The sequence below is a fragment of the Lagopus muta genome, chromosome 5 (assembly GCF_023343835.1).
Source record: "Lagopus muta isolate bLagMut1 chromosome 5, bLagMut1 primary, whole genome shotgun sequence".
Lineage (NCBI taxonomy): Eukaryota > Metazoa > Chordata > Aves > Galliformes > Phasianidae > Lagopus > Lagopus muta.
In genome coordinates, this window is record NC_064437.1 from 15,539,873 (window position 1) to 15,564,819 (window position 24,947).

At 39.6% G+C, this 24,947-nt stretch overlaps 1 protein-coding gene across 2 annotated transcripts in view; it reads right to left on the minus strand.

Moving 5' to 3' along the window:
- TGFBR3 (transforming growth factor beta receptor 3) overlaps nucleotides 1–24,947 on the minus strand; it is a 117,496-nt gene that overhangs the window by 46,798 nt on the left and 45,751 nt on the right. For both annotated transcript variants that reach the window (XM_048944777.1, XM_048944776.1), the window contains 2 exons: nucleotides 20,401–20,585; nucleotides 3,549–3,686 (listed from right to left, as the gene is read on the minus strand). In XM_048944777.1, the coding sequence (XP_048800734.1) occupies nucleotides 3,549–3,686; nucleotides 20,401–20,585 (323 nt within the window). The remainder of the gene's footprint in view (nucleotides 1–3,548; nucleotides 3,687–20,400; nucleotides 20,586–24,947) is intronic.

Genomic DNA, 24,947 nt, shown 5'->3' on the forward strand with positions numbered 1-24,947 from the left:
ATTGTATGAAATGTCAGAAAGAGAGGCTGGAAAGACAATGATTATCATGCCTCAGGCTTCCATAGAGACAGACACAATAGTTATGACACTCCTATGGTATGCATGACACACATTCCTGTTTTGAGCATAGAATTCACAGACATCAAAACATATTTTTATATTTGAAATCCTTTATGATTCAAAATACCCTGTTTCTGGCTTGTAAACGTAAGGAGAATGAACAAGATGTAACTGCAGAAGTACATGCATAAGCCAAGTATTTTCAAACAAGATGAGCCAATGAAGCCAATTTTGCATCCCATGCTTCTTAAGGTTGTGATTTACACACTAAAGCTTAATTCTCTGGAACTTATTGAGGGCTTTGGTAAGGAAGAAGGGAGAGTAGAAGAAGTATGTCTGTCTGCTCCATGACTCACCTGGAAGTACCTGGAAGTAAAACCCCTGATTCTGCAAAGAGGCAGATTGCTTCTTCAGGCCGGAGGCTGCACTAGTGACTGCAGTGTGGCATGGCCTAACACAGACAAGCAGCTCTGCTGCCAAACTAGAGCTGATCTATTTCTTTGAGGGGTGTTATACCTGTGCACAAGTCAAGATTTTTTCTCCATTTCCCATAATTTTCTGCGCCACATGATTCTGTGTTGTTTTATTTTTTGAAAGAAACATATAGACAAAACAACATATGTATCTTTTTGAGCAGAGTGGAACTGTGGAAGGGCAATAGTCTATTACCACAGGTTAAGTTATTCAGCCAACTAACACAAGTCATAACTACTGAGAAACCGGTATATGAGAAATAGGAAGGTTGATGAGTCCCTGATAAGAGATTGAAATAAACTTACAATGCCTTTTTTGGCACAAATCATGACTGCTGCTGCTCAAGTTTTCAAGACTGTTTTTGCTTTCAAGTCTGTTTTAAGTCAGAAGAGATTGAAGCACTTTTCTGAAGCAAACACTTGGCTAATCGTACAGTTTTGGCAGCTAAGGCCTTAGACACATTCCTATTGTTTCCGTGCCTTACTGCAGGCCACTGAGCCAAGCTAAGCAAGTCCAGCACAGCCACAGTCTGAACACTGGCATGGTCTGCTAAGCAGAAATTGATAGCTCTCAGCAGAGTCTCTTCAATTCCAAAGTCAAGGCAAAAGAAGAAGGAAAATGCTGAAGAGAGGAGAAGAGAGGGCTGAAAACAAATTAGCTGAATTGAAATGGGAGTGATGGTATAGCAACTGCAAGAGGAGATCAAAACTGAAATGAAAATATAACTAAATCTTAATTAACTGGTGAAAGGTGCTGTTTCTTTTGGCCACAAGAAGATCAAGGACTCTCATCATACTGCTGTTCATCATCATCTTCAGTCAATTTCTGAGCACATCTGAACTGTGCTGGCTATGTTAAGGGCACATACCATGAATGGTCAACAAGAAGGTAACAGTTAAGAGTCTGTAAAATTTAGTGAGAAAAATTGAGATTTTACCTTTAAAACACCTTTAAAATACAATATCATTTTTTAATTTAAAACAAATTGCACTGGGAACAGGACAGAGTCCTTCACAAGTCAAAATACTAAAGGTCTTTCTACTCTTGTACCTTGATGGAAGGAAAGCTGGTGACCCGTTTCAAGTGGTGTCCCCCAGGGATCAGTACTGGGGCTCATCTTGTTTAAGATCCCCCTAGATGAGGGGATTGAGTGCACCCTCAGTAAGTTTGTAAGTAGTAAGTTTGCAGATGACACCAAGCTGGAAGGTGGTGTTGATCTGCCTGAGGGTAGGGCGGCCCTTCTGAGGGATTTAGACAGGTTGAACCGCTGGGCTGAGATGAATGGGATGAGGTTCAACAAGGCCAAGTGTCGGGTCCTGCACTTTGGGCACAACAACCCCATGCAGTGTTACAGGCTTGGGGATGAGTGGCTGGATGACTGTGAAGAAGAGAGGGACCTGGGGGTGTTGGTTGATACTCAGCTGAACATGAGCCAACAGTGTGCCCAGGTGGCCAAGAGGGCCAACGGCATCCTGGCCTGCATTAGAAATAGTGTGGCCAGCAGGAGCAGGGAGGTGATCATCCCCCTCTACTCAGCACTGGTGAGGCCGCACCTCGAGTACTGTGTTCAGTTTTGGGCTCCTCACTACAGGAAAGACGTTGAGGTCCTGGAGCGTGTCCAGAGAAGGGCAACGAAACTGGTGAGGGGTCTGGAGCACAAGTCTTATGAGGAGCGGCTGAGGGAGCTGGGATTGTTCAGTCTGGAGAAGAGGAGGCTCAGGGGAGACCTCATTGCACTCTACAACTTCCTGAAGGGAGGTTGTGGTGAAGAGCAATTTGGCCTTTTCTCCCAGGCAACGAGCAGGACATGGGGAAATGGCCGCAAGTTGTACCAGAGGACGTTTAGATTAGACATAAGGAAGAAGTTTTTCTCTCAGAGAGTGGTCAGGCACTGGAATGGCTGCCCAGGGAGGTGGTGGAGTCACCGTCCCTGGCAGTGGACTAGATGATCTTACAGGTTATTTCCAACCTTGGGATTCTATGATTCTATGAAAAAGAAATCAACCCCAGAAAAACTTTTGATATCCTGTGAACAACGGGACTCTTAGAGAACTTTATGGAGTCACCATTACACCAAGTCAGAGACAAGTGTCCCCTTCCCAGTGTGCTAACTGCTGCAGCACAAAGCACCTTCTCCTCCTGCCAGTGCACAGTGATACCACTGAGTTCCCTCCCATCAGGTAGGGCAGAAGCAGTCAATGCCTACCACAGTCAGCTATGCTGGAAGAGCAAAACTGAACCCTATAAGGACATAGCTAAAAATAATCAAGTTTAGTTCTGCAATTAGAGTTGAACATAGTAAAAGCTGCAACTTTAATAACGACAACTCATGATTAGACATGATGTCACACATTAAAAATTTAATCCAAACAACTTGTCTGTTTCACTACAAATAGCAAACTTGAATGTCCTGGCAAATTGTATGGACATGATTTACAAATACTAGGTAATATTTGGATCATAACATTTTAAGCAGCACTCCAGTCCTTCTGAGAAATAAAAATGACTTCATTCTAGGCTTAGTTTGGTCATTTCAATAGATCAAGCTTCACCAGAAACAAACATATCTTGAACTCAATGCATACAAATTGTTGTTTGTTCACAGACTACACAATAGGCATTCACCGTAACATTTCCCATTGCTTTGAAGGGCTTTTGCATTGTTTATCAAACTTCTAATCAGAACAGGCAATCTGTTATAACCTCACAACTTCTTGAACTGGAATTGGGAATTGCTGCTGCTGTTAATAACTACCCAATATGCAGATTATAAAAAAAAGCAATTTTGGTTCCTTTTACTTGAATTCATATAACAGGTAATTGGGTACTTTTTCCAAACTGCTTTGCTCTACCACCTAACTGCTCCCCAGAGCCTGACACTGAAACTTGACCTCCTGTTAACTTGCCTTTCTTAACATAGGTTTAAAAATTTTCCAAATGAATGCCATTAACTTTGTGCTTTGTGTGACAAATAGCTGTGATACAGAGTGGGCCAGAGGACCATGCATACTTACAAAGAAAACTCTGCGGATTCCAGGTGCCAGTCTTTCTGTTTTTAGCTTCCAGACCAGAGGCAAAGGTGAGTTGAGAAGAAACACCAGAGGCTTCTGGTGAATATGCACTGATGAAATTGGAGTCAAGTGTAATGTGACCTACAAAGAAATAAAGAAATGCACAAGTACTGCATTACAAGTTTCAAAACAAAAGGGGAATTTGAAACAATGAATCAATTTGAAACAATGAATCAAAAGTCACTTCTATAAACATTACAGCTCCTAACATTCAGACCTTCTCAGACCAAGATTATGGACTCCTACTTCCCAAAAAAAGTCAGTCAACAGAATACAGATAAAATAAAGAATGAAATAGTTAACATTTCTGTTTTATGCTTGCAAAGCACTGCTAAAGTGTTTAAGAAAACCTTGGCAAATGCTGATGAAAAATAGCTTATGCAAAAGGTCAAACCACTAAGCTGAGGGCTGGAGAACAAGGAGATAAAAAGAACAGCAAAGAAAACTCCAATTTCTGATGGTAGCCTACAAAGCTGGCTTAGAGTACAAAACCTCGTCTAATTATGCTAATAGGGCATAATTCTAACGTGCAAAATAAACTAAACAAACACAAAACAGAAGAAAATGCTTATCATCATGGACAAGAAACAACACATGGTGAATGTAAGCCCAGGAAAGCGAGCATCAAAAATGTGAGGAAAGCTATGAGCTGACTTTTTAAACATTCAGTTTGTTCTTCTTGACTCTTGACTCACTGTCAGTGCTGCTGCCAATGCTGGGCAAAATTCAGTGCATGAAAGAGAACATTCTATCAGTTTTTAGTATATGACAACTCGTAAGTGACATCACAGTATTGTTACAGTTACCCGTAAGTTTACTAAACAGTCAGCATTTGGCATATTTATACATTCTGTTTTATTGAAAAAAAAAAAAAAAAGCAGTGGGAGACCACATAGCACACACACCAAGAAGGCAAGGTTACATCTCAGCTGTGGACTGAAGGAGCAGGACTCCCTGACAAAGAACCACAGCTCCTCGAACACGCACACAACCACAAAACTCTGAGTGGCTCAGAATACAGAGCATACAGGTAATTCAGAATGAGTTTTGTCTCCTGCTAGAGAAACTAAATGCATTGTTTATTGCATTACTCTTACACAGTGGTAAATACCGGTTTATTATTAAAATAAATGCAGATTCATGTAACTAGACAGAAGCTGGGAACCAAACTGAGTACAGATGTCCATCATTGCTTAAAACGTTTTCAAAAAAAGAAAAAAGAACTGAGATTTTACAATCAAATGGTTGAATCTATACATTTGTTCTGAAAAAATAATTTGTTCTTTCCAGGACCAACGTGCACACTGGGCAACTGACTGCAGAAAGGCTAAGCAACCCTGTTCCCCAAGCAAATGCAGCCACATCTCTAAGCAATTGATTTCTCTCTACAGGTGTCCTATTTGTATCTATGCATTTCCAGAAGAAAGCATGAAGTACCACAGTTTACTTTTGTGTTCCAAGGACAGCATTTCTTTCCATTTTCAGCTTCAAAAGAATAAAATAGCTCCTTTTAGGAAACTGAAGGACATTAGCACTCTGAATGGTAAGAGGATGCCACAGACTTCAGATATCAAGCAGTCATGATCTTAGATATGAAAACTGCTTTGAAGTATCAGGCTATAAAGTGAAAATAATTCTGTTAGCTGAAAAAAATAAGATAAAACTCCTTGCTTTTAAAAGTCTCCCACTTGGTTGCTCCATCTAGAAATGGAAAGAGCTGGAAGTGGAAAAAGTTTAGAACTGCTATTAAATTCACTACTAGTAAAAAGCTTTTGTTAATTCCGTTGTTTCTTCAGCTGTAATCATGACTAATTAGCAATAAGCCATTTAAACAACTAAACATAATTACCTTGTTCTGGGCTTATGTAATACAGTTTTCTTACACAGCAATACAAACATTGTAATCTAAATTTACCAAAGCAGCCAAGTGTTATCTTTCGCAGTCCTTATCTGGCAAACAAGTTCAAATTTTAGTCTGATTTTTTTTTCAGTTCCAAACGGCATAAAGGACATCTGACCACAAAGTCTACAAACTCAAACCTGCCAACAAAAAAGTCTCCTACACTCAATGTGGTGAACATTGCCTTTCTCCAATCTTACGGTATGCATCCATAGCCACGTTTTCACAGTCAAATGATAACTGGTTTCCTCTGATCCCAAATTTAGCTCAGGCTAATGTAAATATTAATGAAATGAGCTATAATCTAGGTTTCTGTATTTAAATAACCAAGAATAGAAAACTATTAACTCCTGACATTTAAAACTATTAATCTCCTGACATGGGCTAGTTGGGACACACAGTTTAGGTTTGCATAGTGCTTGTGTTTTTATTAGAATGCTGATTTAATTAAAATAAGATGTTCCTACAGACATTTTCAAAATTCTTGCAATTTAAAATCTCCTTATTAAAAGCAAACTATTACAAAAAACATAACACACTGAACACTTCATCTCAGAGATAGTTAGGCCAAATCCTTTGGGTAATTAGAAAATGGAGAAGTATCTCTGCTTCAACTGATGTCAGACAGGTTTATCCGAAGCCAACATCTACCAGACAAGACAGATGTTTTAAACTTTGTGAAGATTTCTGCCTGTAGTTTGGTCACATGAGGGAGCATAAAGAGAAAACATTCCACTTTAGAAAGAAAATCAGACTCTTTGCAACTGGATCTGCTATTTGATTTCCCAGTTGTTATTACAAGTATGTATATAACACATACATATATGATTATGTCCACCTATGAAAATACAGTATCTATGAAAATAAAGTTGTTCAGAACTGGTGGTGTATCTATGAATGCCTTTGGCTGGAATTGTTGCATAACTTGTATCCCACAATGAATTTTGCCTACATTTCTGCATGAAAAGTACAGGCTGATCCATAAGAAAAGCTACAAGATGTTAATCCAAAATTTAATTTTTTATAAGCAAATCAAGTGCTCTTGTGAAAAAAAAAACAAAAAAAACCAAGTAATTTCTGCTAGAGTGCCTCCACTGTCCACCTAGGAACCCATATATCAGCTGTGTTAGACATGATGCTCCCCTTCTTCCAGTCACATTTTCCTCCTTTCTCATCTTAGTTTGTGAGCTCTTCAGGGCACATTCTTTTTCAAATGTCTAGACAGTTCATAGCACCTTCTAAACACTGCATACATTAACAGAAAGGTACTGGATATTTCCAAACCACCAACAAAATGTTTCTAATTAATAGCAGAAGAGCTAACTAGAAGTTTTCCCTTCCTTTTTATCATTTTCTCTGGCAGAACTCATACTGTTAAATATTTATGTGAGGCATTGCCCAGAAACCCCATTGGAAATTAGTGTGTTCAGCTCCATACAGCTACATATGAAGACATGCAAAATGCTGAACCCATTAATAAGCACAATGGTAAAATCCATTACTTTTCTGAACCTCCTACAGAGGCATATTATTATTCAAAATGATGGATCTATAGAGATAGTCTCCATGCACTCTTGTAAGCTGACACAAACTTACAAAATACACACATTTTGTGCTTCTCAGCAACATACTACCTCAGCATGTCAGACAGCTCTACAAGAGCACTTTGGTCAAAAAACACCGAGGGAAAACTAAATCAGCACCATTAAGTATACTAAAACACCCAGTCCATTTAACAACCAGCTGACTGCTCTGTCCATACCGTTTTTAAAACATGTGAAGGAACAGCACATTAACCAAGCAGACAGCAGCATAATATCAGTACAGGGAAATAAGCCACTGTGGTCCAACACAATCCTTTGCTGCTTGGAAAGGGCTCATTTAAGTACTGAGCTGGTGTGTAGCAGCATGGTCCCCTGCACGTTTCAGCAAGGCTCAGGTGCAGGAGCTGTTTGCTGTTTGCAGAGCAAAGCTGCTCTTCCCGGCATAGGTCTATTCTTCCCAGTTTCCTTTTGCATGCAAGTCACTCCTTCAAAGAAGTGACTAATTTGTGAAAAATACAACGAGTTGGTAAAAAAAATAAAATTAAATTAAGGCTATTCTAAAAATGCATACCACAAAACCTACCAATTCATTAAAATGTGTATACAAACAAAGAAAGGATGCAACACGACTAGGAAATGAGCCTCAGAGCAGCTCTGCATTTCTTCCAGAATGAATCTTTCACTATATTTTATGAAAACTGTTTAAAAAAAAAAAAAACAAAACCTTCAAAAAGACACGTTTCACAGACACCATGTCTGTTGGACAGAAGCTGGCATTATTTAGCCAGCTCCTTTTGCATGGGCTCAAGCTCATCACTACCGTCTGTCGACAGAGTTTGCAAAGTTCCCTTAAGGTCTCCGCAGATGCATGTGATAGCAGCAAGGTTAGGGCGGCTGTGGCAGCTCTGTTTCCCTGGAGATCACAGTTGCATGGATGGCTGAGTATTACCACAGCAACCAACTACAAAAACAGTCCATGGGCTCCTGCCCCATTACTCTGCTAAAGCAATTTGTACTACGTGAAAGGCAAGGGCACAAAAGTTGAAAACTGATCAAAGTAAACACTGCTGCTAAAAAGTACCATTTTGTTTTGCTGACTTCAAGGTATCAAATCACAGTCTGTGTTTTGTTCTAAAAGATGAAAGTCAAGTGCCAAGGATTTGCGAGGCTCAATTAACTATTCTAGCGTGAAGTCCTTAAGATAAATCCATAGCTCTTTTTCCAAAACAGCCATCGTGAATTTGTGCTAATAAACCAGGACAAAATATGCTGTGTTGGACTGAATGACGCTGCCTAGGACAGCTGTTTCATACAACAGAAGAGGAAAACGAATTTTAACTCGCAAATCATGATCACGGAAACAGGTTTTCTGACTTGCTAGTGATGCATTGAAGATGGATTTATGACAACTTAATGCACAGCTGCAGAGATGAAGTTAATTGGAACTAAGCAGACAAGAAGAGAAAAGAGATTTTTTTTAAACGTATCACTGCCATTATAAGTGCTCTCAATCTGTCTAATATAATACTTATAGGACAAATTATTCTAAATTGAGAGAAAAGTTAATATGAAGAAGCTTATCTTTACAGTTCATTAGTAATACAGTGTATACTATCTACCATATATTAGTACATGTAGTATAAATACATTAGTGTATACTATCCACTATGAGATGTTTAGAGATTCTACTGAAATTCACTTGAAAAATTTTAGTGCTAATACATTTGCTATAAAAGAGTGCAGTAAAGGATTAACCCACGAACCCACCTCAAACGGCGAGAGCTGGTACTGTGCATTTCTAAACACTGTTTACCAATTGCTTTGGGAAGGACCTCTAGGCCATTTCATTTTTTCATTTTCAAGACGAAAGTAAAGAACAGCTGTACTCTTTACACAGGGACTAAGAGTTCCAATTGGAATACATATATTATCAATTTCTTGGTATTTTTGCTATGCTCCTATGCTGTTACAAATTTGATATCAAGCCAGCTATAGTAGATTGCAATGAACAGCCTTCACAAGCCAGCAGTTTCTGAAAGTTTGCAGATTTTTCCAGGAAAGACAAACTGTTCATATGGAATTATCGCTGAAAGAAATTTTGCCATCGCCACAGCTTTTGCCAGAGAGACACTAAGATGCCTTCTCTGTCAGGCCAGAAGTAAAGTGATGCTGCTGCTCAAGCAGCACTACCACAAAGCAAGCACACAGCAACCCCATGCAACCATATGGTGAGTTGCAATGCCAGGAGAGAACAGGGTTGTTTATTTTATCCTAAATGCATGGTTGTAAATGGATTGGCATTGCCTGAATCTTCTTGTCCACATCCTACAGAAATAATCAGACCAACTGAACAGCAGTTTCAGTTCAGTTGTGAAAATCATGGGAAAGATTCACCCTGGCACAATTCCACTGAAGCTCATGGCATTAAGCCAGAGATGATGTGGTCCCACACATTACCTAGTAAAAAAAGCATACTATTGTGCAATCTGCTGACCCTTATGATCTACCACTCACATGAGAATACTGGACTCCACCAAAGAGGGGGGGCAAGAGAACAGAATGTTTGACAAGGACAACCCCAGTGATTTAGGGCTCACTGCACACTCTTTGTTAGCAATTACCATCAGAATGCTTTGAATGCAAGGTGTTCGAAAGAGCATCACAGTAAGAAGAATACATTAGAGCACAGTAGCATGCTGTATGGCATCAACATACTGCTCAGCACCTGGCAAACACGTCATCTATATCTTGTATCACACCAGTAACAACTTCTCCTCACTAGTACAAGGTAAGTAACTGTTCTGGTAACTTCAGGAACAAAGACTCTGAAAAGCCCATCCAGAAAGCACCAAAGGTCATACAGCGTCACAAAGTTCTGATACAGGAACATTACAAATAACGCTTTTAAAAAACATCGGATCATTTCTAACCACAGCTCACTCACATAATTTATCTTTAGACAAAAAAGTAGCCAGTTAACTTCTAATGTTCTAAAACTGTTATTTTAAGCAGGAGCTGCCAAATGTAATCACATTATATTAGATGTTAATCATTTATGCAAATACATAACTAATCCAAAAATTAGGAGCAAAGCTGTCCCAGGAACAAAAAATTTGGCAAACGTGCAGGGCAGTTACTGAAGTTCTGTTCACGTTAGAAAATGGTATTGCTTGAACAGCGCAGGAATAACAAAACAGAAAAAAGAAAAGTTAGCTTATATAAGGACAGCTATTTCAGAACACAAAGGGTAATAAGTCATACTTACACCACTACTTTTGCAACAATTTCAAAATTACAACCCAGTGTACTAATGGGCTTTTGGTAGGGATTGTACATACGTGTTAACAGTACCTGAGCTTCCTTTATCTGTACTACACAAAATCCAGCTTTCCCCATGGGCATATATTTCAAAGCAGTTTTTATGTCTTTGATATCTCTGGTATTGTTTGGTTTAGAGAACCAGAGATCTCCTGAAAAATTAACGTTTCAAAAACTTCAGGCTGCATCACTGGAGCAGTCTCTGTGCAAACATCTCTGCTCTGTCAGCTAAATTTCGTCTCCAGATGTGATCCCCATCTTCAGCACCTGCAGAGCATGGCCTGCCTCTAGCAATCAGCCCTGCCGTGCAATGGAAAGCCCACGCTCAACCTTGCAAAGCTGGGACACAGCACCCATTCTTCCTTCGACACAAACTAGATGCTCCGACTCCCAAACATTAAGTGAAACCATTTGTGCCATCTGCCCTTCCACAAACCATCAGGCTTCCCAGCACTTGAGACCTAAAAACATGACAACCCACTCAGCTTTGCATAAATCAGTAGATGTCAATACTGTTCACATGCTGTATAATGAATCCCAAAGGGAAATTCCTTCTTTTATACATCTCGTGGGAGAATTTATTTTTGTCCTTACATATGGTTAAGGGCAGAAGATCCATTCCTGCAAGTCTTGAGTACAGTGTCTGCTTTACTGTTGTCCTAGTCACAAAATGGTATCACATCAGACTTGCAAGATTTATTTTTAACAGTTAAGATAGAAGACTCATGAGAAAAGGATACATTTCTCCAGACAGTATTCTGCTCTGTACTTACATGTACATGCATGGCTTAGCTAACCTCTTCTTTGGTGAATCACCTGAGCTGCAAGGTAAGTCGGATGTCTTACTCCTCTCGCCCATCCCTAAGCTATACTTGTGTTTTTGCATTAACACTGCCTAATGTCCTGAAAAAAAAGCAGAAGGGGTAGAGGGACGAACATGTTTGAGTTGTTATGAGCACAAAATGTAAAAGCAGTTTCTGTTCCAAAAGAAATGCTTCTTACAGTGAAAAATATAAGATCACTATGTTCAGATAGAACAATTTTCCTTAAAGGCGTTTGAGGTACTCTGAGTAAACCTACACAGACTTTTCAGATAAATGGAAGTTCCTGCTGCCTGCATTTTTAGCAACTTAGATATGCACTAGCCACACAACCAGAAACTACATGGCTGCATTAATATACCACTGCAGCACTGATGCACCTCACTTGTCCATGGGTTTCAATCATAGATCAGTTCAAACTAACTTCTGCATGTAAGAGGCTTTGCTCCTCAAAGTTTTGCCAGACCACACATCGATCTAGATGAGTGGAAAACAGAAACGCCATTCTGCAGGTGTCTTTCAGAAAGGCAGTCAAATAGAGACGTGTAATATATGGAGTTCATATTTTTACTGGACATATAAAACCAAATTCTTCCTATCCAAGCCTGGGAAGAGAACAGCGGGCACACGCATGAGTCAAAAACAGAAAATGTAAGCAGCAGCACCAGATTTAGGAAATGGCTTTGTTTACGTTATCACTAACCTATCAGTCTGAGTAAAACGTGCTGCAAGTGTGTCTGTAGTACCTAATTTGTGAGTAAAAGCACAAAGAAAACTGCCTTCAGAAGATTCAACAACTGCAGCCAATACATTTTCTTTTCTTTTCCCCTACCTTCAGGCAGGTGTTCATTCTTTCCAGTTTTTTCCTGTTTTCAAACTTCAAAAAGAAAATTATAACTTTTAGTATGTACAAGCACGATAATATTTGGGGAATACTTCAGAGAATGAAATTACACCAAGCACTTGGAAAAAAAGCCCCAGGAACCAAATTTTCTCAGTTTAATCAGTTCTCTCTGTACATGTAAGACTGCTCAAATCTGTATACACTTGCAGAATCAAAGCTGTGAACACCTGACAAAACCTCCAAAGAATTGGTGAGGCTGTCACACAAGACATTTCACACACAGTGATACCATTCTGAGCATTTCTTATCTATACTGCCTTGCTGATTCTTGCTTGAAAAGAAATTCACTAAAGAAAACACTGTTGTGCTTTCCATCTAGCAGTGCAAAAATGGATTGCAGCTTCCTGCTTGCAAAGGTTCTCCACATAGCTCCAGTGAATTCTCAGAGCCTAATTTTGTCCCATTCTACGTATCCCTTGAACGCCAAATAAGCAGTGGAGGCAACAATGCATGTTCTAATGGTCTATTCTGAAAAAAAAAAAAGTGCCCCTGTGCTTCTCTACTAAACAACGACACAGTATAACACTTCCCAAAAGGCCTTAAAATTTCACTTAAGCACTTGCATGCTTCATAGAATGCCACCCCTGCCATGCTTTACTTGTATTACACAAGCACAACCGTAAAAATGCTTCCATCTTTTAAACTGCCTAAACAACTGCTAAAGGGACACTGTCAACTATAAATTACCTTTAATTCCTTCATACTTCTTAAAGCAACCTAAATTTCATCTATTTATACCTCTTGGTGGTGCTATTTTCGCATCTTCACCCTGAAATAAGTTTTACCACTGTGGAAGTGCTCTGTTTATGTTTCACATGGAAAATGAGAATCTTGTGTAGAGAAACAAAAACTTGAGTGGATGAGAAGTGCTAGCAAAAGCACAGTCTATGTACATTAAAAACAAACAAACCAAACAAAGTCGATTAAAATGTTTTTTCCTCTTCTCACACCTTTCCACCACAGATTTTACTTTCTCAGCTGATCCAGGAAAGTAAACATGAAGCACTGCAAGCTGCACTCAATTTATGTTGGAAATTTTCCCTGCTGCGAAGAACAACTGGAGAACAACTCTATCAATTCCAACTTTAGTGTCAAACAGACACTCCAGAGAACAACATAAACCCAGCCACTCACGGCAAGTGCTGCTTCAACATCTCCCTCATACACACACGTAAGCCCAAAACCAGACTGGAGCCTGCCCATCAAGTTTATGATATAAAAGGACTTTTGGAAACGCTATCATTTCTCTAACTATCTTTTTTTGGTAAAGTAGCTATAGACAAAGAAGTAATTAATAAATATTCCAAGCCACATCAGATAGAAAGGGGTTTTAAGGAGGGAACTAGAGATCAAGAATTTGGATCATAGTTTATGATCAAAATCACAACACATGCATTTGCCTGAAAGAACATGTACATGTGCACAATGTACTTATACACATATGAGAAGCAGAGAAGGAGGAAGACTGGTAAAGCCAGCAGTGAAGGCTGGAACAGCTGCCTAGTTCTCTCTACAATCTTGTAACAGCAAAGTAGCATCTGTGGGCACACACAGGAGAGGAAAACAAACATCAGTAAGACAGTCCAACTTTCAGCTCCTAACAGGATATTTTAAAGACAGTCAGCAAAACCGAAAACTCCAAGCAATCAGAAAAGTCATTCTGATATTTTTCCTTTGAACCCCTTGGCCTCTTGAAGTGGGCCTTGGCATTACTTCACACTCCGTTCCAAGAAGCTCTGTGAAACAGAATAGGTCTCATTTTCCATGCACGGAAAAGAATTCCATTTCTTGAATAAAAAAACACTAAGGGTTTGCCCTGCACTTTTCAAGTAGTGTGAAGTTACTGTTGTCTCTTTAAGAGTAGTCAGGCACCAGGCAGTGCTCCTGCAGGACAGCAGCTCTGCACAAACAGCCTCTTCTGGCAGACACAGGACTTCCTTTGGCAGTTTTGGTGGGCAGAGTGTGAAATGATTGCCAAACTCAGTGACCAGCAATTCCTGAGCTGACTGAAAACAACCCACAGCAACTGCAGGCCAGGGCAAACAAAAAAACCCACATTAAAAAAGGCTGAATTTTATACAAGCACAGATGCTTTAAAGTGCTAAGAAAAAAAACGGTGGGTATGGGGGGTTGGGGGCGGGAAAAGAGGGTTGTAGGCCTTCCTTGAATGAAGGCTGAGGTGTTTTTTTGTTTTTAAAGATGTGGCGATGTCATGCTCAGTCATCAAAGCAATTAAGATATCCCATGCTGTAGCCTTCTCTTTAGGGTTTACCCTCTCGCATTTGGAGCAAAATGCTTTACTTCCAAGTTACTGTTCCTCTCATCTGAAGTCTCAACTCTGACTTCTCCATCCCCAGAGAAGCTGAACATTTTCCACCTCCTCCTCATCCCCAGATATTCTGGGCAGCACCACTCCTCTCTCAGGCCATCTCACTGCAGGTAATCCATGCCATGCCTGCTTCAGAAACCCTGTGTACCTTTGCATGGCCTCTTGCAAGTTTGCTGTCGTAGTTAGACATTCATTACTGCAACCAAGCAAAGGTGTTCAGAAAACAGAGAAGTAAACTCAGCAGTATACCTTTGCAATGCTGACATCTTTTGCAGAAACAAAGGCACAGTACTTTGCTTTTATCTATGAAAGTTTCTTCTAAAACAGCAAGTATTTTTCTTCAAAACAGATCCCTTTGGCCTACCAGAGCCACCAAACATGCCCAAATGCAGCAGCATAAGCTTCCCACTGTACCACAGCTAATGAGCATAGGGCAGATGGAAACAGTATGGCAAACCGAGCAACATCCCCTGTATTTCCCAGCCTGAATTTTGTACCACATACTGTGATCAGCTTACTAGAATCATCACTTTGTGTAGCCAAGTGATACAGCAGTGCACAGACAGCATTGATGGTGACAGTGAAAACTGTGGTCTAGTTTAATCTCACAGAAATAAAACAACCTTTTTATATCTGTGCCTTTTGATTCATTATGAATTTCAGTAGTGCATAGGATTACAATCCAATTCTTTCAATTTGAAAGAGGACAGAGGAGAATCAAGTTAGGAAGAAGAGGTTGCCAGAAAGGTTTTAAGTCCACTCTGCCAGGTGCTTCAAAAATTCAAATAAAACCAGCCCATCTTTTCTGTCAATTTCTGACTATTTGGTCATGTTGACACTGAGAGCTCGGCACTAAAAAGCTCAGGAGAAAAAGAAGCTCATTTTATATTTACTGAGCCTCAGACACTAAGACTAAAACACCTCAAACTGACATTTGATTGTCACTAAATCAAAACCTGTTTTAAAAAAAACACATTCTTAGAGGAAGAAATAAGCATAAACTGAAATAAAAGAAATGACTGAGTAACAAAAACTTCACTAACTACACTGTCAAATAACAAACTTTGAATTCCCTTCCTATGTGGCTGCCAAGATTTCAAGGCCTAGGTGCAGCAGGTTGGCACATCTAACCACACTCAAAGCAAACCCCCTTTATTAGAGCTCTTTCTCAAGGCTTCCCTCAGATCTTTGTGTGCCTGAGCATGAAACAAATATTTCCACCAACATGGCCATGGCACGCTGTTGTGTAATTTGAGTAATCTAAGGAACCTTGCTCTGAAAATCATAAAAAACAAAGCCTAAAACCCAAAGGACAGAAAGAATAACAATCTATAAATTATGCAGGGAGAGAAATGAAAGTTAACGAGTACAATCAAGAGGAAGCGTGAAAAAGGAAACATGGTGATTATCCAAGCATTTCAAATTAAGAAAATTGGCATGGAAGTTATAATACCAAATGGTATCTGCCATGCTGTTTCTGCAGAGACTTCCGACAGTGTCATACTGTTGGCAATGGATTTCCACCAGGTTATAACACGCACACCTTTCTGCAAGACCACCACCTCACAGAACAGATGAAAAAACAAACAAATAAATCTTGCTGTAAAGGTGACAAGACACCAAAGGCACATTTATTCAGACTCCACATGCACCGTATCAAGTAACATAAGCACTGCTGTAAGCTACTAGAATATCTGAAAGTATTTAAAACCATTTAAAGCTTGGCCACCCAGTTCATTAATTTTAGGTACATACACTTTATGGACAAATGCTAATGCAGCATCTGGCATATAAAAATGCACAGCTCAAAAATATAGCTGCATTCCTAGAGGTATGTTGAGACAAACTTTTGAAATAAACTTCAGAAAGTACTTTAAATAAACACATGGGGAAATCTAACCAATACATAGAAATCTAAGCAAAATGATCCAGGATCTTCAAAGTCCTAAAATTTGAATCATTCCAACACAGAACGACCCTGAATTCAGGATGCACAGCAAAAGTCAGGATGTAGAAAAATGTTATCAGGTGACAATTTCATTGTCTCTTCCTGCCCCATTTTTACAGCTCTCCAAATTCTCAGAAAATCCTACAATGTTGGACTTCAACAATTTTGCACATTATTTTATGGCTTTAAGCAGGCCAGCTCAGGAACCTGAAGGTACTTCCCTAGTAAGTGCCCAACTATAATAATTAGCCCACTCAATAGGAACTAACATGCATTTTAGTATCAGGTCTGCTCACAAAGGAAAATAATAAACTCTTATGAATTTGTTGTCACACAATACTGAGAAGAAAGACTGGAATTATTACAGCCTCAGAAGCGTTAATCATGATTATAAAAATAAAGAGGATTCCTCGCTTTTCCTGCCTTCATTTCGCATAACACATGTTAAACATCTGTATCAGGCATAACATCTTAAAGCTATTGAGGATGAGGATGTCAAGAAAACAATAGTGAATCTGTTGCCAGGAATTCTGATTCCGTGTAGTCACATGTATTCAAATCCTAAGTACCCACATGAGAATAATTTTACATTCCCCTGCTCCACCTTTAACTATTTCAGTTGTGACTGCATGCCTGAAGCAGATCAGGGAAACGCAACAGGCATTGAACAAAATAATGTCAGTTGATATTCTTAAAAGAATCTCACATCACTTGAAGACTCTATAACATATGTGTTTAAGAAGTGACTTTAATCTTAAAAGAAAAAAGCTTTTCTACACGCTTTTTTCTGGTGCAAATTGCTCGAAACATAACAATTCTTTCCCAGAATGAATAGCCTCACAAGAAAGCAAGCTCTTCTGAAAACTAGGAAACTTGAGCAGTAAAGACACCAAAAGCCACAGAGAAAGTTCCTGTAAGTGTTTGGCAGTTCTGGCTTTCAGCTGAGCCCCAGATCAGTACAGAAATGCACACATGCTCTCACTTCCCCAGGAATATTTGATCAAATAAAATAAACAAAGAAGGCTTGCATTTTTCATGCCAAGCTCAATAAAAACACTTGTGGCTATTACACGCACCCGTATTCTATTTCCTACGATAAAGCACAGCCAATATGAAGTGCCATAAAAGACAGTTCTAAGGAATATTTCAAAAACACTGAAACTTTTGGGGTTCTTTCTTGGAGAAAATGTCTTGACAGTCTCAACAAACAAGATGTCCTATCAACTAAGATAAACAATGTAAAATACAAATAAATTCCTTGGAGAACAGAGACACGATTGCAGCATTTCATGGCATGACCTTCTATCTATGAGATGTCAGTCTTAACCTGAAAGTGCTAAGTTATCAATTTAGATGTGCAAACTTCAGAATACATAATCCCACACATTTCTGGTCAGCCAAACCTTACTAATCATTAAATAAAGAAGTCTGCACATGTTACAGAGGAACACATTGCTCTGCCACGTCCTTCCCCTACATCAGCCACCCTTTCTAAGTTAAAGTTTGTGAATGTTTGTTGTCTATTGTACAAAAGTGCCAAGCAAGTTAAATTAATTAAACATGTATGTTGCACACTGAAGAGAACCAGGATAACTTTGTATGTTCTCCAAAGAATTTGCTATAGGAAATTTACACTTCTTCCAGGATGTAAGAGATGTGTAATTTCACAGCATCTAGTACTAGTAGTATTTTGAGGCTGCAGATTCTACTAGTGTACTGTCAAAAAATATTTTTATACTGGAGCATATTATCTATACTGTGTGACATATCTCTACCTTTGCTATCAATATTTGCAGGCAACAGGAAAAACCTCAGCTGGTAAATCAAATTAATTTAACTTGAAGTGATGAGAAATTCTAGTTCAAGACAAAAGGGCACTCAGAGTTGATCTGTATAATAATGGAAAAGATATTCGCTTTTTGTTTTCAGACTCCGGTCCTACAAGTAAAACCTGATCTTTCCAAGTTGTGTACACTCTCTTGCTCTACATTGTCACCAGCAAGCCTTGCTGTAGCTTCCCATTCATTTTCAGAGCAGCGATTTCTGAAGGCTGCAACTGGAAAATAGTTGGGAGCAGGTGGCTATGGGCTGCAAATTGTGGAGTATATTCTATGTCCATCGTATTAGCATTAGTATACCACAGAACTATACAGAAAAGACTGGGCCAATTGCTTTCAGAACACATTAGAACAGGCACATGCAGTATCCTTCTACTAGACAATAACTAATCTTTATGCATTTAAATTTTAAATTTAAATTTTAAATTTTAATTTAAATTTTCTATTATGTTGTCAAGACAATTAGTACTAGCACAGTCTACAGCCTTGCGTGTATGTGGCTCTAGTTCATGCTGTGTGTGCATAACTGTAAGAACTGCACTGCTACACAATTCATGGTAAGAGCATACTTTGACACGATAACATTTAGTTTCATGCAAATGTAAGCCTTGCAGTTGATTCGTTCTGGCCCCTTGGGAGATGCTAAAGCTGGAGTTCACCTACTTCACCTCACATTCAGGCACCCTTTGGCCACTATTAATTTACAATTAACACTACATCAGGTCCCTACAGTGAGGATGTTCTTCTACATATTTTTAACAGAACTTGTGATTACCTTGTGAGACCTACCTGTCAGAGTAAATCTGTCTGAAACTTTCCAACAGATTTAAAAGTTCCTGGGTGACAAGAGAGGCACTAATAAAGGCATAGCAGAACTACATAAGGCTTTTGGTTTCCATAAGAAACTACACTGCACAGGTTTCAACTTCAAACAGTTTTTCATGCCTAAAAAGCTGGCTGTAAAAAGGGTAGTTATAGTCATTCACAACAACCCAATGCCTTACAAGTTTTAAGATAACAACAATAGAATCTCTGCTCCTCATTCTCGGAAGAAAATATTATTTTTCTATTCATTCTATGACAGTTGAACTGAAGTTGATCAGACATTTTTGATTAAAGGCCATCAATGAGATGCCTTCCAAATAAAACAGTATCTTCTCTTTAATCATACACTAGACCTTTCAGGCAGTGTAAATACTGAAAACATACAACAGCTGAAGTTCTACAGATGCATACACTGAACACTGAATTAAATACAGTATAAACACAACAAGGCTGCTATTGAAGTCAGAGGAAAAACTGATTATGGCCAGAGTATCTGCCTGAATTGAACACACTATAAAAGATTCCACTTCCAAGTTCTTCCAGCACAGATTTAGACTCTCTTTTCCTAAGCTTCCATATGATAGAACATCATCTTTGTTCTTTCATCACTAATTCTACTAACTGTGCACACACACGCTGCTCTCACGGGAAACAGTGCTCAGGATTTGTGTGTGTAATAACTGTAGGAACATGAACTAAGAAACTCAGCTGTTGTGGCATGCAATGTTTTCTTTTCACTTCAGCACTTGGTTTTGATAGTAAACAACAGTACTGCAGAAGTTAACATCAAAAATTTTCTTCTCCTGCTGCTGCTTCCAGAGCAGCTTAAGTTCTTGCCAGTCTTTCCAAGTGCAATGTATATAAATAAGTAATTGGATTGTACTTAAGAACTATCATAATCAGCAACACTTGCTATCTGCTCAACATTCCCCACTCAGTGAAGCACTAAAGATGTATTACAGGGCTATAAGAATCTGAACTTTAGTATTTGTTTATAGTGGTCGTGGCAAGAATCCAAAGGTATTCATGTTAATTTACAACACATTTAGGTAAATGATCTGGCTTTGAAGACAGCCAATTCTGTAAAGGCCTCTTGTAGATCCCAATCTGTTTCTTATTTCCTTTGCCCACCCCACCAACTTTTTAAACTATACTTCGTGGTTGTGAAAGGTGACAGAGAGAACGACTGGGTATGGAAGTAGTTTACTCCTATGACATGCAAAGCATATGTGGACAATACCAATGCAAGCTGCACATGCTTCTTTGCATAGTCTGGATGTTCACAATTCAGAAAATAAACTTAGAATAATCCCATTTGCAGACACACTTTTAGTCATGGATCTGGAAGAAAAGCAGTTACTCCTTTACCTCTCGTTCATGATGGTCGAGACCTTCCTCAGGATTTCTGAGATTGAGGACATGCACCTCTTGTGGTAGGCCTGTTGTGCCTCGGCTTGCACAGCCCGATAAGACTGTGAAACTCTCCAATAGAGCATGGACTGGGTGTGAACTGTTAACAGGAGATAGCACACACTCACTCCTTGGCACAGGACCTGCAGGGGAAGAGACAGATGCATATCATTTAGAGAAAAAAAGCAATTCACAGATTCCATCTGTCAAATAATAAAGTCCCTTCTGGTCACAAAACCAATGGGAATACTAACAGAGATATCATGTTTATTATCCACATTATGAACAAATTTTAATTTAGCATATACTCCTGAATATGTTAAACTCTTAAAGTATTTCTCTCTCTGAAAGTCTGAATTTAAAATACATTATTTAAAATTGAAGATAGTGTTGTCATTATCAGAAAGGAAATTAAGGAAGGAAAAAAAAAAAAGGGATGACAAAAATACCCTGAAGGAGAAAAAGAACAGGGTGGCTAGGAGGAATTGGTTAGTCTTAGATATGAATTATTTGCTTATGTCAGACACTGTTATCTCCAAACACTGAAAAATGCAACTATGTATATACAACAATGAAAAAGTTAATCTCTAGTATAATGTAATTCCAGCAGGAAGGATTTGGGCAAGTTGCGTATGTTGCTTTTGAAGCACTGCTGATTTATGGTGAACACCATTCAAATACACTGGACAAAACAGAAGTTTATCACATGATAAAATGAAATGTTTGTTTACTGAGTCTATTTTGCGTCTGACAGCAATTATCTACACTGATAACGGCTATCTAGTCCAAAACAGAGTGTACGCCCTTTTAAATAATCACCAGAGCATGATGCAGTGCTGCACTCTCATATAGTACGTGAGACAGTGTGATGTGATACAAGATACAGCAGAAGCTGAAACATACGGAAAAGTTTACATTTGAACTATATCTCAGGAAACTAAAGCAAGACAAATATTTATGAAAAGCAGCCTTGCTTTTCCAAAATGGCTCAAACCCACCCCTGACAGTAACAGATACAGTATGTTTTGGATTCAGGAGGTCACAGGAGAACGCCAATTGACTTAACCCCTAATTTGCACCAGAGTCAGCTAGATAAGAATTAGACAAACTAGTCAGTTCAAAAGCTACACTGTATAAAGGAGAACCACAAAGCAGAATTCTGATTTCTCTGGCTGGCATGCAACTACAATGAAAGGAAAATGTTTCTTTAAATATATATATACTATTAATAATAGTAATATAAAGTTCACAGTGAAAGAAAAATGCATAAATGATCAAGTAGCAGAGCTCTTTCTGTTTTTGTGAAATCTACATCCAGCAATCTAGCTAGCACTAGAGATCATTTGACCTGGGTGTACATGTTTAGTTATATTAGGACTGACTTACACTTCGCTGGTTAAAAAGATAGCTCACTCAAGATACAGCTAGCAACTGGCCATTTAAAGCCAAAGACCATCTTAGAATAGACATTTTACAGAAAAAACAAGGCCACCGAGAATGGTGATACTTCCGCAGTGCCTTGGGTTGTGCATGTCTTGTCCTGCAGAAGGGGCTGCTCCTGAGACCCACTGGTGCGTGCTACGTATCCTGCCAGCTCCCAAAGAATGGGAGCAGTTATTAAAGGCAGTGCTGCAGGCATAAATTACACATGCCTGTGCTTGGGATGCAGAAGATAAACAAACTTCCTGTTCTCTGTATGAGGAGCTTGGTATTAGCATGGACTGGCTGCATGGGGGATTGCAGGTTTGTCTTTTTACTACTTTTTAAGAATATGCATGTAAGATGAAAGCAGTCCAAGCAAAAAAATAAATAAACAATAAAAATAAACTGCGACTATTGCTCTTTGTAACAGTTGAAACATTCAGAATTTGCAATAGAAGTATCGCCAGCAGCAAGGGCTCATTTTCTTGATGTACAAGTGCAGATCAATTAGCCCAACCACTGACGTGCAAGTCCTGCAGCAGAACAAATTATTACACAATCTGCACATAAAAAGAATTTCTAAATATGTGCGTTTCTTGGGCTGGGGAACAAACTGAGAGCCAAGGAGCAGCCATGTGTTGAATTGCTTTTCTTGCAAACTAGAGTGGAGTTGACATGTGTAAAGAAGCCTTTACCATAACAGAGAAAAAAAAAAAAAAATCAGGGAGAGAGAAAATTCTTACAAAGGTAAGCACACGCCAAAAAGAAATAGCAGCATGGGGGAGAGGTCCCAGAAAAGTATGGGGCAAGATAGCCTGTATATAAAGGACAGAAAGAAAAGAAAGTCTGGCACGGGAATATAAAGCTGTAAGACTTAGAACAGGATGGAAATGGAGCTGCTGACAAAAAACATACTTTCAGCAAAAGTTCAGGAGAAAGCGCTAATACCTCCCTCCTGGCACTTGATCCCCTCCTGACTACCTGTTTCCATGCAATACAGGTACCAGCCCTCCCCTTCAGCCGGTCTTTATTCGATACACGTTTGCCTCACTAGAGGAAGTTGTGTGTTTTTCCCCACCTCTGTAAGGCTCATCTACAGGAAGGTGACGGTGACCAATAGAGGTGTTAATTTACCACAGCCCTGAGCTTTCTATAATGTCCTCTCCTCCCTGGCACCCCCAGGCGCGCTAGGCAGAGCTCCGCATGGCAGGCTTTGCAAAATGGAAACACTCACAGAAGGGAGTAGCAGTTCACATTCTGGATAACGACGTGCAGCAGGGCTTATCTACACAATGACAGGCAGACGGAGGCATGCCCACACTGCCTGCTATCCATCCAATCTGGAGGCGGGCCAGAAATCCTGCAGAACGCATGTAACCCCTCTGGCAGCACACCCGAGCGGCATACCAGGCCGCACAGGGCTGGCTGCCATGGGTCCCAGGCCACACGAGTGTGGCCCCTTGACTCCTGCACACGAGTTGGCTCTGGGCCTGCCAGCACAGGGCTGGCCTCAATGCACTGCAGACAAGCTGCATGTCCAGCACTGTGAACTACCCACCACCACTGCAACAAAGCGGCCATCCTATCTCCAGGCCCCAAAACAATCTCCTACCTTTCTTGTACATTCTCCTCCCTTCCCCTTTGCATCCTTGAGCAACTACGCTTCCAGTGCCACCACTAAGTGCACACATCAACGTTTTCTCTTTGATTCACTGCGATTTCTGTCAGCTCTGTACACCATTCCCTTAAATCACAGCTCTTCTGAGAAGCTCGGTGCAAGAAACCAACCTTTTTGGGAAGGAGATGGAAAAGGCAAACGGGAGTTATTTCTTCTGACAGAGTTGCTTTCAGTCCATTGTTAGTGACGAAAATGCAGCCTCTGAAAGTCTCTGGAGATCAGAATGGCTACTGAAGGCTAGCTCCACTGTGTTCCAACTGCATACACTGTCAGATTACCCAAATACAGAAATGTATGATGGGGTAAGTAACAGAGGCTTACACTAGACGTTGCATTTCTGCCAAGTTTTGCATAGGTGTTTGTGTAGAAATGTCCCTGGTCCACACTCTTCCTAGGAGCTTTCAAAGAGCTCAAGACTCAGGAATATTCTCTTAAATGTGCTGGCAATTCCTCTGTATCACGAAGTCCACCGGCACCCAGTCTGTACAGCTATGAGACAGTTCTTTCCGCCACATGCCCTCCATTTATGCTTTCTTTCAGTCTCTTTACATTAAACAAGCCCCAGCCTGAGCTACCTGCTCACCACTCAATATCAACATCTCTTTCCAGCATTACCGACTGCACCTGCAGGTCTTGTCTCATGCCACTCCAATGCACTGGCAGGAGCTCTCTTTTCTCCAAATTAACTGCTATCTCTCTTCCTGGCTCCTCTCAGACTCCTCCCACTGATATTCCTTCCATCCTCCTGCCACACCACCTTCCTGTGGCTAAAAATCTACTTACTTCTAGGTAGTTTAAATACTACAGTGTGTATTTACAACTCTGAGGAGAAAAACAAACACCAACAGAAAGCCCTTTCTAGGACACCACTAATCCATTCGTTTATCACCTCTGCAATATCTGCTTGTCTCTGAAAGCCAATACAAAACCGCATTTCTCCAGTTTGTGTAGCTGCAAGCCTTTAGGATTCACTCCTTATCCTACTGAGAATATAAATGTGTAACGTACGGTCATTGTTTGGCTTTTGTTTCACTATTACTGATTTGGACGATGTATTCGTTCAGTGAATACATTGAATTTAGTTACAGTTAGCAAATCCTGACTCTTATAACAATTATATCTTAATTGTGTAATGCCTGCAAAGTCTTTTGAAGAAGGAAAGCAGGTTAGGTATTTTTATAACAACTTTACTGCGAATGTGCTTTACGATGGCAAACGTTAGTGAATTTAGAATTTTAAAGAACTGTTCAGTGCTTAATTATCTTCCACTTCCAATTAATAAGAAAACCTTTAAGAAAATCTTAACGCAGATCCAACCTTATTTGGTATGAACATCTGGAATGTATTCAATACAATTTCAGAATCTTGTTTCCCATATCATCCATGCTACTAATGAGTAACACGT